Source organism: Nomascus leucogenys, chromosome 24, assembly GCF_006542625.1.
Source record: "Nomascus leucogenys isolate Asia chromosome 24, Asia_NLE_v1, whole genome shotgun sequence".
NCBI classification, from domain to species: domain Eukaryota; kingdom Metazoa; phylum Chordata; class Mammalia; order Primates; family Hylobatidae; genus Nomascus; species Nomascus leucogenys.
In genome coordinates, this window is record NC_044404.1 from 7066347 (window position 1) to 7092802 (window position 26456).

At 52.3% G+C, this 26456-nt stretch overlaps 2 protein-coding genes and 1 long non-coding RNA gene across 4 annotated transcripts in view; 2 read left to right on the forward strand and 1 right to left on the reverse strand.

The window, feature by feature from the left end:
* RNF207 (ring finger protein 207) overlaps positions 1-2814 on the forward strand; it is a 15648-nt gene extending 12834 nt beyond the window's left edge. For both annotated transcript variants that reach the window (XM_030805086.1, XM_030805085.1), the window contains one exon: positions 774-2814. In XM_030805086.1, coding sequence (XP_030660946.1) covers positions 774-945 — 172 coding nt within the window. In that variant the 3' untranslated portion in view covers positions 946-2814. The remainder of the gene's footprint in view (positions 1-773) is intronic.
* ICMT (isoprenylcysteine carboxyl methyltransferase) lies at positions 2709-17854 on the reverse strand. Its single transcript, XM_003281614.3, has 5 exons — positions 17539-17854; positions 16699-16787; positions 15286-15455; positions 13695-13912; positions 2709-6757 (listed from the first exon to the last, which is right to left on the reverse strand). Exons 1-5 carry the CDS (start codon positions 17731-17733, stop codon positions 6575-6577), a joined length of 855 nt encoding a protein of 284 aa, XP_003281662.1. The 5' UTR covers positions 17734-17854; the 3' UTR covers positions 2709-6574.
* Positions 17855-18063: 209 nt separating this feature from the next.
* Positions 18064-21575, forward strand: LOC115833052. The gene is made up of 5 exons (XR_004028495.1): positions 18064-18160; positions 18807-18996; positions 19385-19485; positions 19953-19987; positions 20365-21575. It is a non-coding gene; the product is annotated as an uncharacterized LOC115833052 (long non-coding RNA).
* The last annotated feature ends 4881 nt before the right edge of the window (positions 21576-26456 follow it).

Below are 26456 nucleotides of genomic sequence, written 5' to 3' on the forward strand. Positions count from 1 at the left end.
CCAGCTCTGGGGCCCTGGCTGGGCCTCTTTGTAAAACAAGGGGTCAGAGAGGCTCTCAGCCCAGATGAGTAACTTAAAGTGACCTCATAGATAAAACAGGTGTTACTTTGATAGACAAGACCCCGTTTTACCATTATAAACAGCCGTGGCTGCTGCCTGCATCCACTTTCACCACTGGGAGCTGCACGTGCTTATGCTAGGGGACTCGGGTCACTGAAATGAGAAAGTGACCGAGGACTGTTCCCCGCAGCCACAGCGTGCGCCCCAATACCTGCCAGAGGAAGAGACGGCTGTGCAGTAACACCTACGACACAGTCACAGGCTGATCTTTGTGTATTTTGCTTTCAGGAAAACGTACTCAGTCACAGGGCAGAGGACAGCACTGTAGAATCAGAACCGGAAGAGCCTAGGGGTGTGCAGAGGGTTGCTAAGTGGCCAGAGTCACAGCGTGGCTGGTGACAGAGCAGTCTGGCCCCAGCCTCCCCTGCACAGCCGTCATTTATTAGCTCAGATGCTTCCAAATTCAAAATGCAATGTCACCAGAAACCACTGGCACAGCCTGATGGTTCAGCAACTCACAGCCATCCCCTGGGGACGGGCTCCTACTCAAAAGTAGACAAGACCCTTTCGGAGACAGAGCCTTCCTGGTTCTCACTCACTCAGGCCTTCCAGGAAGACATTCCATTCTGAGAGCTTTGGCCCGAGTGGATTTTAGTGCAGGGATACGGTGAAATGGGGGAGTGGGCTGGGCTTACATGAGGCTGTCCCTTTAGGAATAATCCAGCAAGTGTCCCGGAAAAGAGAGAGAAGACATCAGAACCTAAAGGAAACAGCTGGGCTCCGAACAGCCTCTCGGAAGAGCCTCTACTGAAAAATAAGGATCATCACAGATCCAAACAGAAAAATGGGGGCGATGTCCCCACATGGAGGGAACACCCGACTTAGCAAATGGGACCAGTCCCCAGGGTCAGGCTCTTAGAGCAGGCACAAGACTGGGACACTGGAGAGAAGGTTGTTCCCATGATGGTTTATTTTTTGAGATGGAGTTTCGCTCTTTGTTGCCCAGGCAGGAGTGTAATGGTGCAATCTCGGCTTACCGCAACCTCTGCCTCCTGGGTTCAAGCGATTCTCCTGTCTCAGCCTCCCAAGTAGCTGGAATTACAGGCGCCTGCCACCACGCCTGGCTAATTTTTTTGTATTTTTAGTAGAGATGGGGTTTCACCATGTTGGCCAGGCTGGTCTCAAACTCCAGACCTCAGGTGATCCACCTGCCTCAGCCTCCCAAAGTGCTGGGATTACAGGGGTGAGTCACCGTGCCTGGCCAATGTTTTTTTTTTTAAAGACAGAATTTCACTCTTTGTTGCCCAGGCTGCAATGGCGCAATCTCTGGCTCACCGCAACCTCCATCTCCCGGGTTCAAGTGATTCTCCTGCCTCAGCCTCCCGAGTAGCTGGGATTACAGGCATGCGCCACCACACCCGGCTAATTTTTTGTATCTTTAGTAGAGGGGGTTTCTCCATGTTGGTGAGGCTGGTCTCGAACTCCCAACCTCAGGTGATGCGACAACCTCGGCCTCCCAAAATGCTGGGATTACAGGGGTGAGCCACCGTGCCAGGCCAGTTATTTCTTTAAAAGGTAATCATTTCTCAATAGTAAAACCCAGAAGCTCTGACAGGCCATAATTTCAGATCCTTTGGCTTGGGCACTTTTGATTTTCCCCGTGTTTGCATGGCATGAAGTCTTCATCCTTGTCACAGTAGCTTGGGATGACTCCCAGTCCACATGGAAAACATCAGGGAGTGACAATCCAGCAAGAAATCCCTCGCTAGTTCCACACGTACGCACCGAGCATCTGTGTGCCAGGCCCTGTGCTGGGCAGAGTGTGGTCTGTCAGGTATGCCAGTTTTACGTACCAAGACTCCACCACTGAGTAGCACCTGCCCTATCGCGAAGGAATCCAGTACCTCCGGAATTACAGTCCCACTGTTAACCTGGTGCTACTGAAAAGTTCCACCCAGTAATCTGAGCAGTGACTCATGGAAGGATGAGGAACCTTTGCTCCAGCCTCTCTCCCTTTCCAGCAAGGGCAGAGCTCCTAAAGCCAGGGGTTAGCACCTGGCCAGCTTATGTGGCAGATGGTCTCGGTCTCAGCTTCGCTGCTTTCCCAAACTCCTGCAGCCTTCCTGAGTCCGCCTTCCGTTGATAGCAAAGCACTGGGTGGCAGCAACCTTTTTTCTAGTAGTTTTTTCCCAGTTTTCCATTTCTCCACAGTACCCTTTTCATTTAGAGGAGCTTAATAAATGCTTTTTAAAAAGCAACCCATGTGACCGAAAATTTTAAAAGTTTTTGTGGCAAAATGATGCCCAGATAGTCACATTTAAGCAAATATTCAGCTTGATTCAATGATTAACAGCAAATGGGTCTATGTGCTAACATGGCAGCACATTCAACACATAACACATCACTCACATCGACGTCCACTGCCCCTGCACCTGCTACTTCAGGGCACTGAGGCTCCCATTCCAGGGCCTTACAAACCTACGTGGTGGCCTGCAGGGCAAAAAGAATTATCATTACAACTGGTTAGAGGTAGGAATTCAGAAAGAAATTGAGGAGGCAAAACACACGTGGTTTGAGGCTGAAGGCTTAAGACGCTTCTTACCCAGGAGTGACCTCAGAGTTTCACATCCCACACAATCACACTGTGGTTGAGTGAAATCAAGTGCAGTTTTATTTAAGAACTGGGAAGAATAATCAGTATCTGTGAAAGAAAATCCAATTTAGAATATTTAAGTAAACATTTATGTAAAAAGAAGAGTAGAATAATTACTCTGTTAAGTTCCTCTCCTTGTAATGGGATAGGCCGCCTCTACTGCAGATGGCTGGGTCTTCCAAACCCATGACAAGTGCCATGGCTTCTGCAGCAGTGGCCCAGAGAATAAGCACTTCCCAGCACGACAGAGAGGCCGAGGTCTTCTAACCTTGCCAAACCACTACAAAAGCAAACTATGGCGGGCAAGCCCAACTACCTAAGGCAGGAAGAAAGTGCAGCGAAGGGACAGTGGTGTGCTGTACCTATCGTGGGGGTACTCCTAGCAGCCAGCTATAGCCGAGATCGTACCAAGCCTGATCGGCCAATGCAGCTTCCTGTTTAGGAGCGTTTTCCCCGGTCATATCAATCCCCCAGGTTGGTAAGTGAACAGAAGGGATGAATAAAGCCTACTTTTTAGGTTCAAGGAGCAGCTTGCACCAACAAAGGGGTGGCAGGTGCGCTGCTGCCTTCTGTTTTCTGTCCTGCTAAGAGGCTCACCCTGCGACCTCTTCTGTAAACTGCCACTCAGCAGCGGCCTGCAAGCCCTCACGAAAGCCTTCACTTCATGCTGTTTCCAAGTAGCTTTATTCTGAGCAGTACCTATTTTCCACTCCAGAATCTCCACTTTAAAACCTGCAATGGGAAAATAAATCTCGACAGTTTTTTAAATGGAGAAAATTGGTGACGTGGCCTTGGCAGCAGATACCCAGAAAGCCTTTACCTCATTAACCTGATTCTCCACGGGCCCTGCCACTGCTAAATTTATAAAGCTAAAAATAATCTCAAGATCACGGAACTAAAAAGAAGTCAATCACCAAATCCTGCCTTTAAGGAGTTCATCTTGGCTGGGTGTGGTGGCTTACGCCTGTAATCCCAGCACTTTGAGGGGCCGAGGAGGGTGGATCACTTGAGGTCAGGAGTTCGAGACCAGCCTGGCCAATATGGTGAAACCCTGTCTCTACTAAAAATACAAAAAAATTAGCCGGGCATGGTGGCCCACGCCTGTAATCCCAGCTACTCGGGAGGCTGAGGCAGGAGAATCGCTTGAACCCGGGAGGCGGAGGTTGCGGTGAGCCGAAATGGTGCCACTGCACTCTAGCCTCCAGCCTGGGCCACAGAGTAAGACTGTCTTGAAAAAAAAAATGGAGTTCATCTTTTATCCCTAAGTAATTGCTGACTTCTGCTCTGGGATTATAAAGAGGGTGGGAATGTTCTCTCACCATCCCTACCCCTCTCCAAAGCAGAATACGTCAATTTTTCCCTGGTGTCAGGCAGCATTTCACCGTGAAACCCTACGACCTGCCTCCTGGGCTCCTTCCAGCTGGTGGGCCTGGTGTGAAGGTGGGCTTCCTGGGCCTCTGGCAGATGGAGGATGGCATTAAATGCCAACACCACCAGCTTACCATCCACAAGGCCAGCAGCTGCCAACAGCTGCCCTAGACCTATCAACAGGACAACGTCGTGGCTCCCAATGGGAATGGAGGCTGGGCCCGCCCTACTTAGAGCAGGAGAAAGAACTTTTCCCTCAAAGAGCCGGGGCAGGCTGCCAGAATCTAACTACATCCTCTCCCAGTTCGCAGTTCTAGGAAGCAGAATTTGCTGCCCTAGGTGTGGTCTAAAGGACAAGTTTAGAAATGATTCAACTCAACTTCCCAAACAGAGTAAGTGCCAGTTGATGTCCCACCGTGGATCATTTACTCCAGAAAAATTGTAATGATGGCTTGGCCACCGCCTTGGCTAGAGTCCCACTGCACGCATGTCGTGAGGGCCGATGGGCCAGTCTGTCTGGTTTTTTTTTTTTTTTTTTGAGACGGAGTCTCGCCCTGTTGCCCAGGCTTAAGTGCAATGGCCCAATCTCGACTCACTGCAACCTCCGCCTCCCGGGTTCAAAGGATTCTCCTGTCTCAGCCTCCTGAGTAGCTGGGATTACAGGCACCCGCCAGCACGCCCAGCTATATTTTTTTGTATTTTTAGTAGAGACGGGGTTTTATCATGTTGGCCAGGCTGGTCTCGAACTCCTGACCTCATGATCCGCCTGCCTTGGCCTCCCAAATTGCTGGGATTACAGGCGTGAGCCACTGCGCCCGGCTGTCTGTCTGGTTTCAAACCAGCAGCTGTCATACTAGTAATCAATGAACCCGTAAGCCTCTTTGGTATATATAACAATGAAAAAATTCATTAAGCCATGAAATCTAGAAATAAGTCATATTTCTGAGTTGATAAAATGCTTTTCTGAACATACATTTTAGGTATCTGACACAACCAAATGTCTGCCCATTTTTGTGTAGCTTTCATACAGTACAGATTTCATTGATGTCGCCCCCACATCTGAGTATTAAAAACATTTGACATTGTTCTTCTCAGTCCTCACAACACCCCTGTGAGGTAGGTGGTATTGACCCCATTCCACAGATGGGGAGGTCTAGGCACGGAAAGGTTTAGTGGCTCCTCACAAGCTGCGTGGTGGGGCAGCAGAGTGGTGCTCTGGCCCCGCGCCGACGCCGCCTTCACATTCACACTTCATCAGTGCCACCGCCAACACTGCATGGCAGGATCTCACGCTGAGGCCAAGTTCCTGTCTAGTCCAGAATGAAGCCAGTGTCTCACCTCCTAAAGCTTCGATGTGTGACTCAAAGCCAACTACTCTCCCAAACTTGCAAAACAAACATATTGACTGAATCTTAGTTGGGACTATTTGCAGTATTTAAGATTATTTTTGAGAGTCAATCTGCTTGGATTTGTAGTTGTATATGCTCAAATCCCTTTGGAAAACAGTTTGAAATGACATGAGGGACAACGTAATTTTGAGAACAGAACACAGAAAACAAGAGTTCTGAGACTGACATTGAAATTGAGAATATAAGCTATGGTAAAATGAGAATCAAATCCGAAATAAACGGAGAGCAGCACTTCTCAATGTTTAAGGCCATGCACAGGGCAGGCATTCAGTAAGCACTTCTTGGATCAAAAGAAACTGACGCTCCTTTGAGCCGCCTGTCACTGACAACAGGAGCTGAGACCCCCGGGAAAGCCGGCCAGGACCATGATGCCCTTGGCCTGGGGCCACGGTCACACAAAGCCACTGAGCCAAATCGTCTGGCTTACTTGCTGCAGGATAAAGTTGAGCTAGAACACCAGGCGTTGAGCTAGGAATACCCCTTTGAATGTGTACTGCTACTTATAAAAAATAGATATGTAGCTATGATTAAATAGATGAAGGGCCAAAGCATCCTATGAGGAAGTATTTTTAAAATTGTATAGATGTTCATGCAGTGGGGGACAGAAATAAAGAGGTTAAAGCGGTTTGTGTTTTTCGGTTAAATGAAAGGTTGTAAATGCATTTTTACTGCTGATAAAAAGGGGTACCTGCTACCCCTTTCTGATGTGGAGTGTTACTGAGGACAGAGTCCATCTCTCCCAGGGAGTCCTGGTTAACCCTTACTTACACTCTGGCCTCGGGGGCAGTGGCGTGTGGCCTCGGTCCTCCCCAGGTAACTCTGGAGGGCGCTGTGGAATATTGCTGTGATTTGCCTCTTACTCGTCATTCACCATGTTCCGCCTTCATTCGGCATAAGGACAGACTGCTCCAGTGGGGCCTTGGGTCCTCAGGCCTTCTGACCGCGTGGTCTTGAGTGACATTCCAGAAGAGTGACTAATGACATAAAACGATTAAGAAAATCCATGTTGCAGCGGCCAACCGGAAACAGTTTTGTCCCAGGCTGCACAGGGTCAGAGGCCCCAAGGTCACCGAGCCACTGCCCGTCACAGGTCCACCTTGACCCCTTTTATGAAAGGCAGGCCCGTGGGCACCCTCTTCTTATACTCCAGGTACTCCTCTCCAAAAAAGTGAATTAGTGAGATTTCTTCTTCTTCTGTTCGATCACGGAAGAATCGCCACACTGTCAGGGCATAGCTGACACCGCAGATGGGGTTACACAGCATCACCTAACAGAGGGAGACACCGGGCTCATCAGGGTGACCGTGGGATGACGCCCTGTGCTTTGGTGGGCGTCTATCTCTAATACCCAGAGGATTTCTGTGCTCGTGCCCTGCTGAGACTGTCAGGGTCTCTAAGAGCAGTACTGTCACCTTAGCCCTAAGCACTCAGTGCTGCAGGCCTTTCTCACGTGCTTTCCTGTTGCTCCTCTTATGTGAGAGAGATCTGTAAATCACAAGATCAGACTCTTGGATTTCAACCCTCAGCTTGGGGTGACAGCAATGCCCCCCAGCTCCTGATGTGAGCTGCCCAACATGAGGTCCCATGCACGCTGCCTTCCTGCCCAGGACCCTCCCACCACAAATGCATTCGCTTACACCACAGCTGCCTGGGCCTCTGCCTCCTAAACCCACAGCCTCTGCTTCAGCATGAGATACAGGGCCACAAAACTGAGCTTCCGAAATGTCCCTTCCAGCAGATTACCTCCATGCTCAGAGCGCTCCAGAGCCTGAACCCCACCTCCTGAGTCTGGGTTTCCAACCCCAGAAGAGCAGCACTTCGCCCACTTCCCCCATCTCCTGCCTCCCCCACGCTGTGCCCACTTTGCCTCTTTTCTTTTTTTTCCCCCGAGACAGATTCTCAATCTGTCACGTGGGTGCAGTGGTGTGATCATGGCTCACTGTAGCCTTAACCTCTTGGGCTCAAGTGATCCTCCCACCTCAGCCTCCCAAGTAGCTGGGACTAAGGGCATGGGCCACCACGCCCAGCTAATTTTTATATTTTTGGTAGAGATGGGGGTTTCACAATGTTGCCCAGGCTGGTCTCAAACTCCTGGCCCTTTCTTCCACCTTTAAGAACATCCTGGCCAGGTACGGTGGCTCATGTCTGTTAACTGCAGTACTTTGGGAGGTCGAGGAGGGCAAATCACCTGAGGTCAGGAGTTTGAGACAAGCTTGGCCAACATGGCGAAACCCCATCTCTACCAAAAATAGAAAAATTAGCCGGGCGTAGTGGTGGGAGCCTATAATCCCAGCTACTTGGGAGGCTGAGGCAGGAGAATTGCTTGAACCCAGGAGGCAGAGGTTGCAGTGAGCCGAGATCGCCATTGCATTCCAGCCTGGGCGACAGAGCAAAACTCCCTCTCAAAAAAAAACAAAGAACATCCTTCCCACTGATTTCCAGCCAAACAGTCCTTCAAGGCCAAAAGCATTCCCCAGCTCCTCAGGGAACCACTCACCTACACCTGCCCACTGGTCCCCTGTGGATGTGCATCTTCCCCAACATACATTTTCTGTATCTTTTCTGAATATACATTTTAGGCTCCAATACAGCCACCCGGAGAGCCAGGCTCATGTCCTGACCCCTCACACCTTCTCTTATTGAGTACTTACTATGTTCCCAGCGCCATGCTAAGCCCTTTACAGTCATTACCCTGTTCAACTCTCATGGCAAACCTTTGAGGGCACGCTACTATCCCCACTTTGTTTTTTAAAAATTTTATTTATTTATTTTTTAAAGACAGGGTCTCATTATATTGCCCAGGTTGGACCTGAACTCTTGTCCTCAAGCCGCCATCCTGCCTCAGCTTCCCGAGTAGGGGGGACTACAAGCATGTGCCACTATGTCTAGCTGCCCCCACTTTAATGTGAGAGGAGAAGGAGACCAAGCAGTGAATGTCCGAATCAGGACTGGCCCAGTCAGTGACTCCGGGGCCTGTACCCTCACATCTGGCATAGCTTGCTGGGGATACCCTACAGTGGGAGTTCTCGATAGCAGGCTGCAGCCTGTTACTAAGCCATGAAATCATGTAGTGCATTATGAACAGTATTGAAATAGTAAGATAGAAAACAGGAATTTTTTTTTTTTTTTTGAGACAGAGTCTTGCTCTGTCGCCCAGGCTGGAGTGCAGTGGCGCAATCTCGGCTCACTGCAAGCTCCGCCTCCCGGGTTCACGCCATTCTCCTGCCTCAGCCTCTCCGAGTAGCTGGGACTACAGGCGCCCGCCACCACGCCCGGCTAATTTTTTGCATTTTTAGTAGAGACGGGGTTTCACCGTGGTCTCGATCTCCTGACCTCGTGATCCGCCCGCCTCGGCCTCCCAAAGTGCTGGGATTACAAGCGTGAGCCACCGCGCCCGGCCAAAAACAGGATTTTGTAAACAGTAAGGGTTAAGTATTATATCAGGAAAGACATGTTCCGTTCATACACACACAAGTGCTGGAGAACAATGTAAAAAAAATCTATGAGCAAAAAGGTATGGAAAACCCTTTGGTTCTAGTGTACACACATATACAGGAAGCAAGCATTTATAGCAAATTACATATTTCAGTCATAACCAGTTTGTTCCCAGGGAAGATGATTGTTAATGTGGGGGTTTTACATGTTTCAGAAACAAAAAATGTAAAGTAAATGCTATGTGATCATTTGCCCCAACTATACCGTTAGGGGTCACCAGAGAGTCACCAAGGACCATGCATTGCTGATGGAATGCCTGAGAGATCTCTGGATTTGCCCAAAGACTTGGAGACTTTTCCCAAAGACTTGGTGAATTTTCCAAGATCTATTCACATTCTTTGGCCAAGTTTTTCTAGGACCAAGAGTAAAGAATCGAGAAACAGTTTCAAGAAATAAGGCAGCCAGGCATGGTGGCTCATGCCTGTAATCCCAGCACTTTGGGAGACTAAGGCAGGCAGATCACGAGGTCAGGAGATTGAGATCATCCTGGCTAACACAGTGAAACCCCGTCTCTACTAAAAATACAAAAAATTAGCCAGGCATGGTGGCAGGCGCCTGTAGTCCCAGCTACTCAGGAGGCTGAGGCAGGAGAATGGTGTGAACCCAGGAGGCGGAGCTTGCAGTGAGCCGAGATTGTGCCACTGCACTCCAGCCTAGGCGACAGAGCGAGACTCCATCTCAAAAAGAAAAAAAAAGAAATAAGGCTTTGGGTTGGGCATGGTGGATCACGCCTGTAATCCCAACATTTTGAGAGGCTGCGGTGAGAGGACTGCTTGAGCCCAGGAGTTCAAAATCTGCCTGGGCAACAGTTAAGACCCCATCTCTACAAAAAAACAAAAAGTTAGCTGGGCATGGTGGTGCACACTTACAGTCCCAGTTACTCAGGAGACAAAAGCAGGAGGTCTGCTTGAACCCAGGAGTTTGAGACTAGCTTGGGTAACACAGCGAGATCTCATCTTTAATACACAAATAAATAATTTTGTTTTCTGTTTTTAAGACAGGGTCTCACTCTGTTGCCCAGACTGGAGTACAGCAGCAATCAAAGCGACCCTCCTACCTCGGCCTCCTGAGTAGCTGGGACTACAGGGGCACGCTACAACTTCCAGATATATTTTTAGTTTTTTCCTTTGGAGAGAAGGGTTCTCACTATGTTGGCCAAGCTGGTTTCTTTTTTTTTTTTTTTTTTTGAGATGGGAGTCTCGCTCTGTCGCCCAGGCTGGAGTGCAGTGGCGCAATCTTGGCTTACCGCACGCTCCGCCTTCCGGGTTCACGCCGTTCTCCTGCCTCAGCCTCCCAAGTAGCTGGGACTACAGACGTGTGTCACCACACCCAGCTAATTTTTTGTATTTTTAGTAGAGACGAGGTTTCACTGTGTTAGCCAGGATGGTCTTGATCTCCTGACCTCATGATCTGCCCGCCTTGGCCTCCCAAAGTGCTGGGATTACAGGCGTGAGCCACTGCGCCCAGCCAGCCAAGCCGGTTTCTAATTCCTGGCCTCGAGCAATCCTCCTGCTCTAGCCTCCCAAAGCCACTGTGCCTAGCCAAACAGTAATTTTAAAAAAGAAATATACGGGTTGGATGCGGTGGCTCACGCCTGTAATCCCAGCACTTTGGGAGGCTTCTGAAGCTGGTGGATCATCTGAGGTCAGGAGTTTGAGAACAGCCTGGCCAACATGGTGAAACCCCTACTAAACCTACTAAAAATACAAAAAATTAGCTGGGCGTGGTAGTGCACACCTGTAATCCCAGCTATTCGCAGGGGCTGAGGCAGGAGACTCACTTGAACCCGGGAGGTGGAGGTTGCAGTGAGCCAAGATCGCACCACTGCACTCTAGCCTGGGCGACAAAGTGAGACTCTGTCTCAAAAAAAAAAAAAGAAAGAAAAAGAAATATATGTGGTGGCTCACGCCTGTAATCCCAGCACTCTGGGAGGCCGAGGCGGGTAGATCACTCAACCGCAGGAGTTCGAGACCAGCCTAGGCAACATGGAAAAACCCCATCTCTACAAAAATACAAAAATTAGCCACAGGCTGGGCATGGTGGCTCATGTCTGTAATCCCAACGCTTTGGGAGGCCGAGGCAGGCAGATCACCTGAGGTTGGGAGTTCGAGAACAGCCTGATCAACGTGGAGACACCCCGTCTCTACTAAAAATACAAAATTAGCTGGGTGTGGTGGCGCATGCCTGTAATCCCAGCTACTCAGGAGGCTGAGGCAGGAAAATCGCTTGAACCCGGGAGGCAGAGGTTGCAGTGAGCTGAGATCGCACCATTGCACTCCAGCCTGGGCAACAAGAGTGAAACTCCATCTCAAAAAAATAAATTAATTAAAAAATACCAAAATTAGCTGGGTGTGATGACACACATCTGTAGTTTCAGCTACTTAGAAGGCTGAGGCAGGAGAATCACTCAAACCAGGGAGGCGGGGGTTGCAATGAGCCAAGCCGAGATTGTGCCACCGCACTCCAGCCTGGGCTACAGATACTTAGGAGACTAAGGTGGGAGGATCACTTGAGCCCAAGAGGTCAAGGCTGCAGTAAGCCCTGATCACGCCAACGCACTATAGCCTGGGTCAGAGACTCTGCCTAAAAAAAAACAAAACAAAAACAAACAAACAAACAAAAAAACCACAAACCCAAACGTAAATAAAAAAAATATACACACACACACACATATAGAGTCAGGTGCAGTGGCTCACACCTATAATCCTTACACTTTTCTTTTTTTTTGAGACAGTCTTGCTGTGTCGCCCTGGCTGGAGTGCAGTGGCGTGATCTCGGCTCACTGCAACCTCTGCCTCCCAGGTTCAAGCAAATATTGTGCCTCAGTCTCTCGACTAGCTGGAATTATAAGCAAGAACCACCACGCCTGGCCTAATCCCAGCACTTTAGAAGGCCAAGGTGGGAGGATCGCTTGAGCCCAGGAGTTCAAGAGCAGCATGCGCAACAAAGGAGGAACCATCTCTTTTTTTTTTTTGAGACAGAGTCTCACTCCATCACCCAGGCTGGAGTGCAGTGGCACGATCTCAGTTCACTGCAACCTCCACTTCCCAGGTTCAAGCAATTCTCAGGTCTCAACCTCCCAAGTAGCTGAGACTACAGGCATGTGCCACCATGCCCAACTAATTTTTGTATTTTTAGTAGAGATGGGGTTTTGCCATGTTGGCTAGGCTTGTCTCAAATTCCTAACGTCAAGTGATCCACCCACTTCGGCATCTCAAAGTGCTGAGATTACAGGCAACCGGCCGGGAGAACCATCTCTACAAAAAATGTAAAAATTAGCCGGACGTGGTGGCACACACCTGTAATGTGTTCCAGCTACTTGGGAGGCTGAGGTAGGAGGATCACTTGGGCTCAGGAGGTCAAGGCTGCAGTGAGCCATGATCAGAACACTGCACTCCAGCCTGGGCAACACGGCAAGATCCTGTCTCAAAAAGAAAACAAAAAAAAAGAAAGAAAGCTGGGCATGGTGGCTTACACCTATAATCCCAGCACTTTGGGAGGCCAAGGTGGGCAGATCATGAGGTCAGGAGATCAAGACCATCCTGGCTAACACATTCAAACCCCATCTCTACTAAAAATACAAAAAATTAGCCGGGTGTTGTGGCAGGCGCCTGCAGTCCCAGCTACTCAGGAGGCTGAAGCAAGAGAATCGCTTGAACCTGGGAGGCGGAGGTTACAATGAGCTGAGATCACGCCACTGAACTCCAGCCTGGGCGACAGAGCGAGACTCCGTCTCGAAAAGGAAAAAAAAAATGGCCAAGCACCATAGCTCAAGCCTGTAATCCCAGCACTTTGAGAGGCCCAGGAAGGCAGATTGCTTAAGCTCAGTAGTTCAAGACAGCTCTGGGCAACTCGAGAAACCCTGTCTCTACAAAAAAAATACAAAAAGTAGTCAGGCATGGTGGTTCGTGCCTACAGTTCCAGCTATTTGGGAGGCAGAGGTTGCAGTGAACCAAGATCCACCACTGCACTCTGGCCTGGGCAACAGAGCAAGACCAGGTCTCAAAAAAAAAGAAAAGAAAGAAACAAGGCCTTTTTTTCAGCCTAAGACAGAACAAACCTCCATGGCTCACACAGCTCACTAACACATGGCCTCGGCCCCATTAATACCTATTTCTGATGAAAACCAGCCAAGCTGCCACATGAGTGGCAGAGGGCACTCCCTTCCCTAAGCCCCATCTCTGTCCTCAGCCCCTCTGGGGTGTTTCCGATCTATTAATAGGTTGAAGGGGCAGAGAAAGGGAGAGGCACAATGGCTCATGCCTATAATGCTAGCATTTTGCGAGGCTGAGGTGGGAGGATCACTTAAGGCCAAGAGTTTGAGACCTGCCTGGGCAACATAGTAAGACCCTGTCTCTACCAAAAAAAAAAAGGGAAAAAGAAAACAGAGGCAGAAACAGGATGAAGGCATACAGCAGATAGCTAACAGCACCAAGAATCACCAAGGACTTACGCACCCAGGTTCTGGGCACATAGTGAAAAGCATTACGGACTACATTAGTTCTCTTGAGTTTTTAAAATTATCACTTGAAACACGCCAAGAAGAACATGTACCTATTATTTAAAGGAGACCAACAACCTCAGGAATACACTGAAAACCACTAATTGTATACTTTGAAATGGTAACTTTTATGCTATGTGAATTATATCACGTTTAAAACGTTACTAAAAAAAAAAAAAAGGAAAGCAGTGTCAAATTTAATATTATACCTGAGTTCCAATACTCCAATAAAACCACCCGACGTAAGAAGGATGCCGAAACCAAGCGTACACTCCACTGGTCACCAGAGTATGTGTATCTGATTTTTCATTCTGCACCACGTGGTTGAAATTGGAGCCAGCTGTAAACATGGCCGCCTTCCTCAGACACTCTCCGAAGACCACCATCAGCAGCCCTGTGACACTAAGCCAGGTGATCTGCTTCAGTTCTGTAGGAGAGAGACATCAACGACGCACAGGGAGTGAAAACACTGGCCTGCTGGACTCCCCTTCACACTGCTTAAAATTAACCTATTTTCCCGAAGACAGAAACAGAAAATGTGCTCGTGGGCAATCAGCATTTGTCATCGCATTAAAATTTCATAAGAAAACACACTCCCCTAAGTTGTGCTGTTCATCGGTTTACTTTAAAACACCAATAAGCACAATGAAAGCATCATGGTAAAGAGATGCTCTCTTGCTACAGCTGATGGGCTCTCTGGTTCACGACCCCCGGCCACATGCTCAGTCCTTCATTTGGGGACAAGTACAGCTAAGAGAAGCAAAGAAGGGTCCAAGGTTTCCACCCTGAATCTCAGGAGCCACATCTATTTCATTTCATTGGCTGTGAGACATTCAATTTCAGAGTGCATTCCACATATGGAGGCTTTTGTTAGTAAATTTTTTTTTTTTGAGACGGAGTCTCACTCTCATTGCCCAGGCTGGAGTGCAGTGGCACAATCTCAGCTCACTGCAACCTCCACCTCCTGGGTTCAAGCAATTCTCCTGCCTCAGCCTCCCAAGTAGCTAGGATTATAGGCATGCACCACCAGGCCCGGCTAATTTTGCATTTTTCGTAGAGACGGGGTTTCACCATGCTGGTCAGGCTGGTCTCAAACTCCTGACCCCATGTGATCCACCCACCTCGGCCTCCCAAAGTGCTGGGATTAAAGGCGTGAGCCACTGCACCTGACCTTGTTAGTAAACTTTTTTTTTTTTTTTTTGAGATGGGAGTCACGCTCTGTCACCCAGGCTGGAGTGCAGTGGCACAATCACAGCTCACTGCAACCTCCGCCTCCCAGATTCAAGCAGTTCTCCTGCCTCAGCCTCCCGAGTAGCTGGGATTACAGGCACCCGCCACCACGCCCGGCTTTTTTGTATTTTTAGTAGAGACGGGGTTTCACCATATTGGCCAGGCTGGTCTTGAACTCCTGACCTTGTGATCCACCAGCCTCGACCTCCCAAAGTGCTGGGATTACAGGCGTGAGCCACCATGCCCAGCCAGTAAACTCTTACATGAAACATCTAAATATCATCTGATTATAAAATTAGAATCACAACTACCCAAGGTTGGGACTTCACATTAGATGGTGCACTATGTGATGCAAACTTTAAAGCAAAAGGTCAGCACGTCCTCGAGTCAAAATCCAGAGGCAGAATTCATGAGCGGAGCTCATCCTTTATAAATAGCTTAGTGAGGATAGAGGTCTGTGGAAAATCGCTTGGGGGAGATTAGACCTGAAAGGTGAATCAATGTCACTGTCCTCAGCCTGAATGGGAGCCACCCTTTTCCCCTCCAGAGGGGGACATAAGGCACACTAACCTGGCCAAAAGATATTTTCAAGTGTGAACTCTAACCAAGAAGAAAGAGCAGCTACTGTATACTCCAGGCTGTGATTCAGGAGAAAGGAATCCAAGGACAGACTTTTGGGATTATTGACTGCTGTCACCAAGTATTCAGAATAGTGGAACAATGACAGGGAGCACATGTACCTATTTAAAGACAAAAAGAGAGTTAAGTTGGGACAAGAGAACCAAGTTAACCGTAAGTGCAGATCTGGGTCTCCTGAGCTGTCCCTAAGTCTATGAGGCCCTGTTCTCACCTGTCTGATAGTGGACACAGGTACCCATCTGCAGCATCTACTACCTCAGGTTTGCAAAAAGTGGAGTTTTTAAGGGGCTGTTTTTGTTTCTGGTGTTTTTCTTTTTGTTTTGTTTTTTTTTTGAGACAGAGTCTGGCTGTGTCGCCCAGGCTGGAGTGCAACAGCGTGATCTCGGCTCACTGCAACCTCCGCCTCCCAGGTTCAAGCGATTCTCCTGCCTCAGCCTCTCAAGTAGCTCAGACTACAGGTGCCCACCACCACGCCCAGCTAATTTTTGTATTTTTAGTAGAGACGGGGTTTCACTACGTTGGCAAGGCTGGTCTCAAACTCCTGGCTTGGCCAGGCTGGTCTTGAACTCCTGACCTCGTGATCTGCCCACCTTGGCCTCCTAAAGTGCTGGGATTACAGGTGTGAGCCACCGCGCCGGGCAAGGGACTGTTTTTAAATGTCACAGGCAAAACAAACCCATAGGTCACAGAGGCATTATGGGCCCTTCTGTCCTTTAAAAATGACACTACACACAATAAAACATGAAAGAGGGAGATAACAACATAAAGGAGTGATGTATGTCGGATACAAAATTTAACAAAACTGAAATAATTCCGGCAAAGAAGGATTAGATGGCTCAAAATATTGATAAGAGGAGATAAAACTTTTTACCTTGAAGCCACTGGTTCATATCCAGGTCAGACTAGAAGGCTCAAGGGACTGAAATCATAGTGTAGGGAAAAATCCTACAATGGCTGTGGGGATGCACTAGATGTGACCTAATAGAAATTAGAGATGAAAAAGGGCTATGAAGACAAGCCAGAGCCCTGCCCCTGCCCGCCACCGAGGACCTGCACTCCTTCCGGGAAGGGCTGCTCACGTTACTGAATGCTGTCACCACAGCTGCGGATGACAGCACCTTTGGGGGAGATCTGTTTCTGCCTGATTCACAATCAACCCACAGGCACGAAATCACAAGGGCTGAAATGTGAGCGACTAGGGGGAAGCCAGGAGACTTCGTTTCCAGAGAACCCTGTACAGCCTTCTGCCGGTCACAGATGAGACAGGGATGAGGAAATGCCACCACTGACCCTCTGATCTGTCCACCCTCGCCTGAAAACCAGTATTTCCGAAGGAATTCTTACCAGCCAAAATGACTCCAAGAAGACTGGCTAAAACTTAGCAGCATGCCGCAGCCGAACACAAACCCCAGGAAACAAGCTCGGATGGCTATCTGAAAGGAACCCAAGAGAAGCTCAGTCACTCGCAGTCCTCAGAGTACAGATCTGGGCTGCTGACCTTCCCGGAATAGGCAAGCCACAGGCAGGCAGATAGAGCCGATTTGCCGAGGTTGAAAGGGAGAAGTGGGCGACCTGGGTTCAAATTCTGCACCCACCCCTCTCTGGCTGTGTGGCCTCCCAAGTTATTTAATCTCTCTGAGCTTGCTTCCCCATCTATACCAAGGGGATAACAGTACCTACCTTTTAGGACTGCAGTAACGATTACCCACGTAAAACACTTAAGACTAACTACTCCCTAAATTTTAGCTGCCATTATTATTATTATTCGCGATTATTATTCAGGGCTGTAGGAAAACTGCTTAAGCCTAGTTTATGAGGTCAGGGCACCCGGGCCTGTGCGCCCAGCCCCACCCACGTCACTGCGGGGCCTTTGACCTGAGACAGGGCAGCAGGTAGGTCTCTGCACTTTAAGTTACATAAAAGCACTCGCGGGCTCGCTCACTCCCACCCCACGCGCACCTGCTGAGCTGCACAAGCTGCAATTTAACACCCACTCCTCGGGTGCAGGGCGCCCGGGCCCGGAGAGAGAGGGTCCCCTTCTGCGACCTGAACTCGCGGATGAAGAGCGCGCGCGTGGGAGGCCACTGCGGGCCCGGGGAGAAAGGTGCCCACGCGCCGCGCCAAGCGGACCCGCGCCCGCCCCACCGGCCCAGCCGGCCCCCGCCGGCCCCCGCCGGCCTGCACCTGGTAGCGAGGCGGCCGATAGAGCAGCAGCAGCAACGCGTTGAGCCCGGCCACGTAGAGCGCCAGCCCGGTGCGGCCCTGCAGGCCGGCGCGCGTGAGCAGCGGCAGCGCGAGCACCGAGGCGCCCAGCAGGAAGGTGGCGAGGCTGAGACGCGCCTCGGAGCCCGGCGGAGCCCGCGCCGCGCAGCCAGCCATTGCGCCGGGCGGCTGACGAGCGGGCGGCGGCGCCGGCTGTAGCGCGGGGAAACGCGCCGGCCGCGCCTGCGCACTGTGCCACCGACGCCGGCCCGGGAAGGGCCGCTGCCCGGAGCTGCACGCCGCCTGCCAGTTCTCGCGAGAACTCCGGCCCGCCCTGTTGCTGCCCGGAATTTGGCGGGAGCGCCCCGCCCCGCCCCGCTCCGCCCCGCTCCCCGGGGACATCCGGGCTCTGAGCCCGACTCTGTGCCGGGTGGGGGCCGGGAGAGGGTGGGAGAAGTAGCCGCCATCCTCTGTTCAAACTTAGTCCCAAACTCAGGAGGTTCCTGTCCCAAGAAGCAATGTAAAGTTTGAAACAAGCCGGGCGCGGTGGCTCACGCCTGTAATCCCAGCACTTTGGGAGGCCGAGGCTGGCGAATCATTTGATGTCAGGAGTTCGAAACCAACCTGGGCAACATGGGGAAACGCCGTCTCTACTAAAAATACAAAAATTAGCTGGGCGTGGTGGCGCACGTCTTTAATCCCAGCTACTTGGTGGGGCTGAGGCAGGAGAATTGCTTGATCCAGGGAGACGGAGGTTGCAGTGAGCCGAGATTGTGTCACTGCACTCCAGCCTGGGTGACAGAGTGACACTCCATCTCAAAAAAAAAAGTTTGAAACGGCCGCACCCTCGCCGGCCCTGCGTGGTCCCCGAAAACCAGACGCCCTGGGGTGCGGGTTCGGCCGAGTGCGGCGACCTCCCACCCTCCCTCTGCGGGTCCCTGGAAAGCGGCCTGGACAACGGCACCTGGGCATCCATGCGACAGGACCACCGCCCGCTTCAATTCCTGTTGTGGAACAAGGCTCGACGGTGATGGGAATGCTCAGGATATATTAGGTTTTCTTTTTTTTTTTTTTTTTTTTTTTTTTAGACGGAGTCTCGGTCTGTCGCCCAGGCTGGGGTGCAGTGCGCGATCTCGGCTCACTGCAAGCTCCGCCTCCTGGGTTCACGCCATTCTCCTGTCTCAGCCTCCCGAGTAGCTGGGACTACAGGCGCCCGCCACTGCGCCCGGCTTTTTTTTTTGTATTTTTAGTAGAGACGGGGTTTCACCGTGTTAGCCAGGATGGCCTCGATCTCCTGACCTCGTGATCCGCCCGCCTCGGCCTCCCAAAGTGCTGAGATTACAGACGTGAGCCACTGCGTCCGGCCTATATTAGGTTTTTAAATAGCAGGAGGCAAAGCTTTTCGGTGTGATCCTGACTTCACTTGGGGAAAAAGGGCAGGTATCTGACCCTGGGAAAATGATCGAGCTATCAGCCAAAATGGTATAACGCCGACTATATATGTACCTTTTTTTTTTTTTTTTTTTTGAGATGGAGTCTCACTCTGTCGCCCATGCTGGAGTGCAGTGGCGCAATCTCGGCTCACTGCAAGCTCCGCCTCCCGGGTTCACGCCATTCTCCTGCCTCAGCCTCTCCGAGTAGCTGGGACTACAGGCGCCCGCCACCACGCCCGGCTAACTTTTTGTATTTTTAGTAGGGACGGGGTTTCACCGTGGTATCGATCTCCTGACCTCATGATCCGCCCGTCTCGGCCTCCCAAAGTGCTGGGATTACAAGCGTGAGCCACCGCGCCCGGCATGTACCTTTTTTTTCTTTTTTTCTTTTTTAGACACAGGGTCTCACTGTGTCTGCCAGGCTGGAGTGCGGCAGTCTGGAACTCCTGGGCCCAAGCGATCCTCCAATCAACCTCCCAAAGCACTGGAACTACAGGTATGAGCCACTACCCCGGCCTATCTTTAGGTAGTGGCACTCTTGGTGATTTTTATTGTCTTTATGTGTTTTTGCAGTTTCCATACTGCCTAAAATGAACATAGATTACTTTTTTTTTTCAGATGGAGTTTTGCTCTTGTTGCCCAGGCTGGAGTACAATGGCGCAATCTCGGCTCACTGCAACCTCCGCCTCCCGGGTTCAAGTGATTCTCCTGCCTCAACCTCCTGAGTAGCTGGGATTACAGGAGCCTACCACCACGGCCAGCTAATTTTTTTGTATTTTTAGTAGAGACGGGGTTTCACCATGTTGGCCAGGCTGGTTTCAAACTCCTGACCTCATGATCCACCCGCCTCGGCCTCCCAAAGTGCTGGGATTATAGGTATGAGCCACCGCGCCCGGCCCATAGATTAGTTTTATAATCAGAAGTTGTTCTTTACTTTTTAAAGAGTAAATTCTCTCACCTCAGGTAGCTCAGAGAGCTGCACTGGAGGAGAAAAGCCAGTAAGTGAACAACTGGAATAAACTCTGCAGGGGTGGGAGTGGGGGCAGAAGGAGAGCAAGGATGGGGAGCAAAGAGGAACCCCAGGGGAGGCCCTCAGCTTGGAGGGCGGCAGGGCGAGGAGGCTGCGAGGAACAGATGCCAGAGCTAGGCCTTGGGGCCCTCGGGGATGGACAGCCTGCCCTCCATTGGAAATGAGATCAAGGAGGGAGTGAGGGCTCGGCGTTTGAAAGGCACAGTGGCGGGAGGGAGCAAGGCTGAGAAGGGATGGGGACAGGCCCTCGGGGAGGCTGGCACCAAGTGGTGGGTCAGCGAGAGAGGCAGGCGGTCTGTGAGCCCTGCATCTGAGCCCCTCACCTCTCCACTCTTGTCCCTGCAGGTCCTGGCAGGAGCTTTGGTACCTGGGAAGCTGGATGGAGAGCCTGGGCCGGAATATCAGACCCCTCACCTCTGCAGCCTAGCTTTGTGACCTTGGCAAATCCATTCTATGCGCCTCTGTTTCCTGTACAGTGGGGATCCTTATTTCTCTGGCACAGATTGGTATTTGTTCTGTAAAGCCCAGTACCACTTTATTTTATTTATTGATTTTTTGAGACAGGGCCTCACTCTGTTGCCAAGGCTGGAATGCAGTGGCGAGATCATAGCTCACTGCAGCCTCAAACTCCTGGGCTCAGGCCATCCTCCTGCCTCAGCCTCCTGAGTAGCTGGGACTACAGGCATGCTCCACTGCGCCTAGCTCCAGTACCATCTTTAAACGGTGCTCAGAAAACTTGCTAAACTTGGTGGATGGGAATTGAAAAGAGATTTAATGTTTTAAAAACCAAAGTCACCCAGCTGCAGTGCCACATGGGAAGGAGGCCTGGATGTGAATGTTCCCGGGAGCTGAGAGCTCCTGTGACTGCCGCCAGTTTCCTGTGGTCTCCCACAGACTCAGGACATCTCCCTCTGCACCAGGACGCCTCAGGACCACCAGAGGGCACTCATCGCACCTTCACCCCTGGAAGTGAGCTGGTCCTGGGGCCAAAACCCACTGTGCCTGGGAAGCCCTCCCTGGCTTCCGCTCTCCTCAATGTATGATAGCCCTGATTTACCCCCAGGGACTGTTGCCACTCAGGGTTGTAGAGTAATATGTAACCAGACTGGAGAACCACAGCAATGCTCTCTCCTCTGCCCATCACCTCCCCTTGGCCCCTCCCTCTTCATCAGCCTCATTTTGGAGAAGGGAGAAAGAAGGGAGAGGCAGCAGTCTCCTCCCAGGTGGGGCCGGACTCCAGGGAAGAAGAATTCTCAGAAGTTGCTGGAGTTGCCGAATCTGTCAGGGCCCGGGGTTCACAGAGCAGTGATGGAGGAGAAAGGAGAGGAAGCAGATCTACGCACACACAGGCATCAAAACGGAGAAACAAAGTCACATGCAGAGGGCCGCACATAGACACAGGGAAACACACACATGGAGATGCACAGAAACACGCAGACCCCACGCAGGGACCTGCTTTCCCGCCACAGAGGAAAGCAATCTGTTAAAACAGACCCACTGTGCACCTAGCCCTCCATGCTTGGGGACAACACACCTACAAAAATATAAGAAAAAAAGGGAAAAGTGCTCTGCCTGGGATGCCTTGCTTGACTTTTCTTGTAAATAAGCATTTGAATGTGTTTTGTTCTAGGAGCTTTCGAGGCAGGCACAAAGGGAGCCCTTTCTCATGCAGGAAGGTCCCTCTGCAGCCTCCCCCTTCCCTCCCCCTCCTGCCATCCGCCCACAGGCTGAGGTGGCTTTATTTCCTGGGCCCGAGTGTGGATACCTCCTGTTTTAGAGAACCCTGAGAACCATTGTGCTATTTCCAAGTTAAACTCCAGGCCGAGATGAAATTAGGCTTATTTTTATTTATTTATTTTTTTTTTTGAGACAGAGTCTCACTGTGTTGCCCAGGCTGGAGTGCAGTGGCACTATCCCAGCTCACTGCAACCTCTGCCTCCTGGGTTCAAGCGATTCTCCTGCCTCAGCCTCCCAAGTAGCTGGGATTACAGGCACCTGCCACCACACCCGGCTAAGTTTTGTATTTTTAGTAGAGACGGGGTTTCACCATGTTGGCCAGGCTGGTCTCGAACACCTGACCTCGTGATCCACCAGCCTCAGCCTCCCAAAGTGCTGGGATTACAGGTGTGAGCCACCATGCCTGGCCAGGTTGGTGATTTTTTTAAGAGAGTCGGTCCCTGCAGCTCCCAGTCATTCACAGGCCTCTGCTCCATCCACTGTCCATATGGAGGCTGGGAGGGCCGCAGGGAGGGGCCTGTCCAGTGTGGCCGAAGCTCTTCCCAGGAGGGAATCCCTGTCTTCCAAAAGTTTTCTTTCCCCTCCTCTGGCCATTCCAGGCTAAAGGAATGAAAGCTCCCTCTCTCTAGGCTGGAAAACAGGTAAACGATATGTAATTTATGAGCACCGTCAGCCCAAAGTGCACAAGTCATATATGCACAAAGGGGCCGGGTAAATATTTAAAGATTAGAGCCAGCTGGAGAGAAACACAAAAGGCCGGGCAATCGGGGTCTTTCTGAATTCACTCTCCCCGAGCTGGGCCAGGTCAGCGTTGATGCACTCACTGGAGTCCCGGCCTTTGTCCTCTGAAGGGCCCTTGTCTGCTGGGCTATTGGGAGCCCCAACACAGCTAAAGAGAGTTAAACAATCGCAGCCTCTCCAACCGCATCTGGAGACAATTGGCTGAGTCATTTCAGAGCTTTTGCTGTGTGTCCCAATAGTTAATTACATGGAGCAATCACTTCCTTTCACTTTGAAATGCATCTGCAGAGGGGGACAACAGATTTCTCCCTCCAGTCACCTGCATCCACAGTAGCCTGTGCAGCACTCACCAGTTAGCACTGGTTCAAACCCCTGGAAGTGCAGAAGGGAAGGGGTTGCCACATGGAGCCACACGGCTATCCTCTGGGATGGGATGCTGGGGCCCGAAAACCTCTCCCTACTTGGTTCCAGACCTGACATAATGTTCTTTTTTTTTTTTCAAACTCAAGAAAACCAAATAAGGGAAGGGGTGGCACAGACACTTGTCACTTTCTGCATTAAATTCCCCAACATGAGACAGGAGGGGGCCCTGAGCAGCCTTGGAGGCTCTAAGAGCCCTCAGAAGTTAAAGAAGGAAGTTTTTTTCCTTGAATGAGCAGAGGGGGGCCTGGGTCTCCCCACTTCTCCTCCTGGACCTGTGCTCCTTTCCAGGCCGCCTTGGGGACCCCAGATGCTAAAGATGGAAAGGGAGTTGGTGGCCTACATCCCAGCTTGCGTAAGCCCCGCTTCTAAGTTGGTCCATGCCCTTCCTGGCAGCCCGAGAGCGAGAGCGCTTTGTCCTGCTTGCCCTCAGAGGACAGGGTGAACCCACTGCCACTCCCCCTCCAGCTCTGAAAATACCTCCTGGTCTCTGTGAGCACCTTTGGAGGCAGGCCTGCCTGAGGCTGTGCTAGGATACCCAGACTCAGGGCTTGTAATCAGCGTGACAGGCTGGGGTGGAGGGTGGACCCCGAGTCTTCAGCCTGGGTTTCCGGGAAGGGTCCCTGTAGAGACTAGTCTGCTGTCTTTCCCAGTGACCTTGTCAGATGCAAAGCACAATGACTTTAACTTAGTAGGGGAAGAGGCTGCCCAGAGATAACAGCAAGAAGTGAGGGTAAAGTGGCGATGGTGGGGAGAAACTCGGCTCAGAGCTCGGAAAAGGGGAGGGTGGAATCGCACCAAGATCTCTCCCCACCTTGATCCTGCGCGACCTCCGGCCAATGTAAGGCGAGTAGCGGGCCAAGGAGGCTGTTTGTGATGGAGGAGCCACGGGTGGGGGCGCCAGAAAGTAGGGGGATCATTCCAGAAGGGGAGACCACTGACCGAAAACGGGCCACAGGACAGGGGGCGCGGCAGGCAGTGTCGGGGTTGGGGTCGGGGAGCAGCGGAGGCGGAAGTCCATTCAGTGGACCAGGGCGGAGCGACGCCTGAGAATTCCGCCCAGGCCTTAAGGCGGGCCTCGCCTGCCGCAGCCAAAGCAGAACATTGCGAATTAGCGCATTTTGCGGTCAATTTTCCACTGCTTAAGAAACACTAAGCTATCCACGTGAGCGGCCCCACCCAGTGCGACTGGAATCCCAGGGGACGGGCTTGCTAGGGGTGGTGGCCCTGGGAACGGCGGGTGTCGGGGTTCGGGCGGGGGCAGCCCCGGGGCCCCTCTAATGGCGGCCTGGACTCAGGAGAGGGGGCGGGCCCGGCACCCAGCTGCGGGCCGCGAGAGCTGCGCGGAGGGCCATTGGTTTGCTAATGCCCTCGAGTTGAAAGGCGCGGGCGGCGGTTTATAGGGAAGGAGTGTAATTAGAGGACAAATTGCCCCGCTGCCCCGCACCTCGAGAACGCGGGGAGGGGGAGGCCCGCCGGGGCGCGGCGCGCGCCAGGCCTCTGTGCAGATGTGCAGCAGCTGGAAGTCCGCGCCCGGCGGGGCGCCCGGAGTTTGGCCCCGAGAGGGCGGGGGCGGGCGCGGGCGCCGCTTTGTGGGGCCCACACAATGCTCTTAACACTCGGCTGCCCCCTTTGTGCCCGGCCGCGCCGCCCGCCCACCCCGCGGTGCCTTTGTACTGGGCCGCCACCGCCCCAAGCTCGGAGAGAGTCGCATGGAGGACGCCCCGGCCCGGCTGGTCCTGGCGCTTCAAAGCTGCCCGGCGCGTGCCAGCGCCCGCCGCCTGGTCTCGGCCCCCGCCGCCCTCCCAGGCCCGGGTCGGCCCGGATCTGGCCCAAGGGCCCTGCGGCCCGAGCTGGAGAGAGCCCCAGAGCTGCTGTTGCCGCTGCCTCGGCCTGAAAGGGGGAGGGCGTGGCGCAATTCTCCACACTGCTTGGCGCCTGGGAACGCCGCTATCCTGGGGAGGGTAGGCGGGGGCGGGCTGGGGGGAGATGCCCCGGCTTGACAGAGCTGGGGGGCGCACCCCACCGTGAGTCCCTACACAGAAGCCGGTTTGTTCATTCCTCTGCCACAGGGCTCAGCTGCAGAACTTTTGTGATTTCCCTGTCACCCTCAGAAGCAATAGGGGCTGCACTGTTCAGAATATAATTTTACAAGCCCCAAAACTAAGGCCATGAGGGCCCATGGGAGGTGTCTAGGTTTGAACGCAGGGACTTCCTGGAGGTCAGCCTTCCTGTCCATCACAGCAACTACAGTTCAGCCTCCTGGAGTCCAACCAGGGGGATGGCCCCAGAGCCTTGCTGTAGGCCTAGCCCATCCTGGGGCAAGTGCTCCAGGCTCCTCCTCCACTGGGTCCACCATAGTCTGAATCATGGATTGGGGTGCGGGCCCTGGACCTCTCCGAGTGTGGCCTGGAGCGCTTCCCAGAATGTCAGTGGTCTCCTGCCACCACCACCTGTGCGTGGAGCTGACAGCAGGCTCATGGGAGTAGTGCTTCTCCATGGGGACAGGGTCTGCCACCAAAGCCACCCAGCCTGGAAGCCCAGGGCTGTAAGGGAGAGGCAGCCGGGTTCACCCCACCTGCCTCCTGTGGGAAGTCCGCGTTGGATCCTAGCAGTGTCAGAAAACACAGGACCCAGGCTGCACCCTCACCAGGACCCCTCCCAATCCCAAGGCCCCAGCAAGGATGAGGCTGGCTGTGGCCCCGCGGGTGGGCTGCACGCTTTAATGGGACACATGTTGCTGCGTGGCCCCGGAGGGCTCGGCTTGTGCCCGGCTTTGAGCAGCCACAGGCAGAAAATTGCTGCATTGTCCCGACATTAGGGCAACTAATGTGGCGTTGCGGGTATGGCCAGAGCATGAAGTGCATAGAGAGGCGTCGCCTTGGCATCTTCATCAGTCCCGAGGGAGCCCAGAGCCCTGTCATAGTCAGTGAGGCAGCTTGTGGCCAGCTGGCCCATGTACCTCCCCAGTAGGTGACCCCTGGAATGCTTGCACTCCAGGGTATCAAGGACTTGGCAAGTGGGACTGGAGAACTTACAGGGATTGGGAGAGGATGGGCATGGAGGGGGTGGGCATGGCAAGGGTCCTCAGACTTGGGAAGTGGTGGGGGCCAGAGAGATAAGGAAAAGACAGAGAAAGGGGAAGGGGGGGTCCCTCAGGAGGCAGGGGGGGTCCTGCAGGTGAGAAGAAGCCTAGGCTATGGGAGGGGGCTGAGGGAAGGAGGTGGGGAGCTTCTCTGTGCGTCCTCCTTTGGTCCCCTCCTCCTCGAGATTTCTAGAGTCCAGAGGGCCTCATTGACATGTAAACGAGGGTCCCTATAAAGGCGGCGCTGCCTCGCACTGGCACATGAACTGCAACATGGGCACGGAGCCTGCTGCCCGGGGCAGCCTCCCCGGCAACTTCCGAAAGGTCTGGGGTCTTGAGGGACGAGAGGCAGGCACCCTTCCCCGGGAGGGAGGTGGGGGTGGGGGGGCAGAGGGCAGGAGGGTGGCAGTCCTGCACTCTAAAGGCTGTTCATCTGCAGATTTCCAAGCCGCTG

Bases quoted from the DNA above. Each gene is read 5' to 3' on its own strand.
- ICMT (XM_003281614.3), bottom strand. From the start codon at position 17,733: ATGGCTGGCTGCGCGGCGCGGGCTCCGCCGGGCTCCGAGGCGCGTCTC. The intron at 15,456-16,698 runs GTAAGAATTCCT...GTCTTTAAATAG, and splicing joins TCTTGGAGTCATTTTGGCTG to GTACATGTGCTCCCTGTCAT. The intron at 6,758-13,694 runs GTATAATATTAA...TCCCTCTGTTAG, and splicing joins ATTGGAGTATTGGAACTCAG to GTGATGCTGTGTAACCCCAT.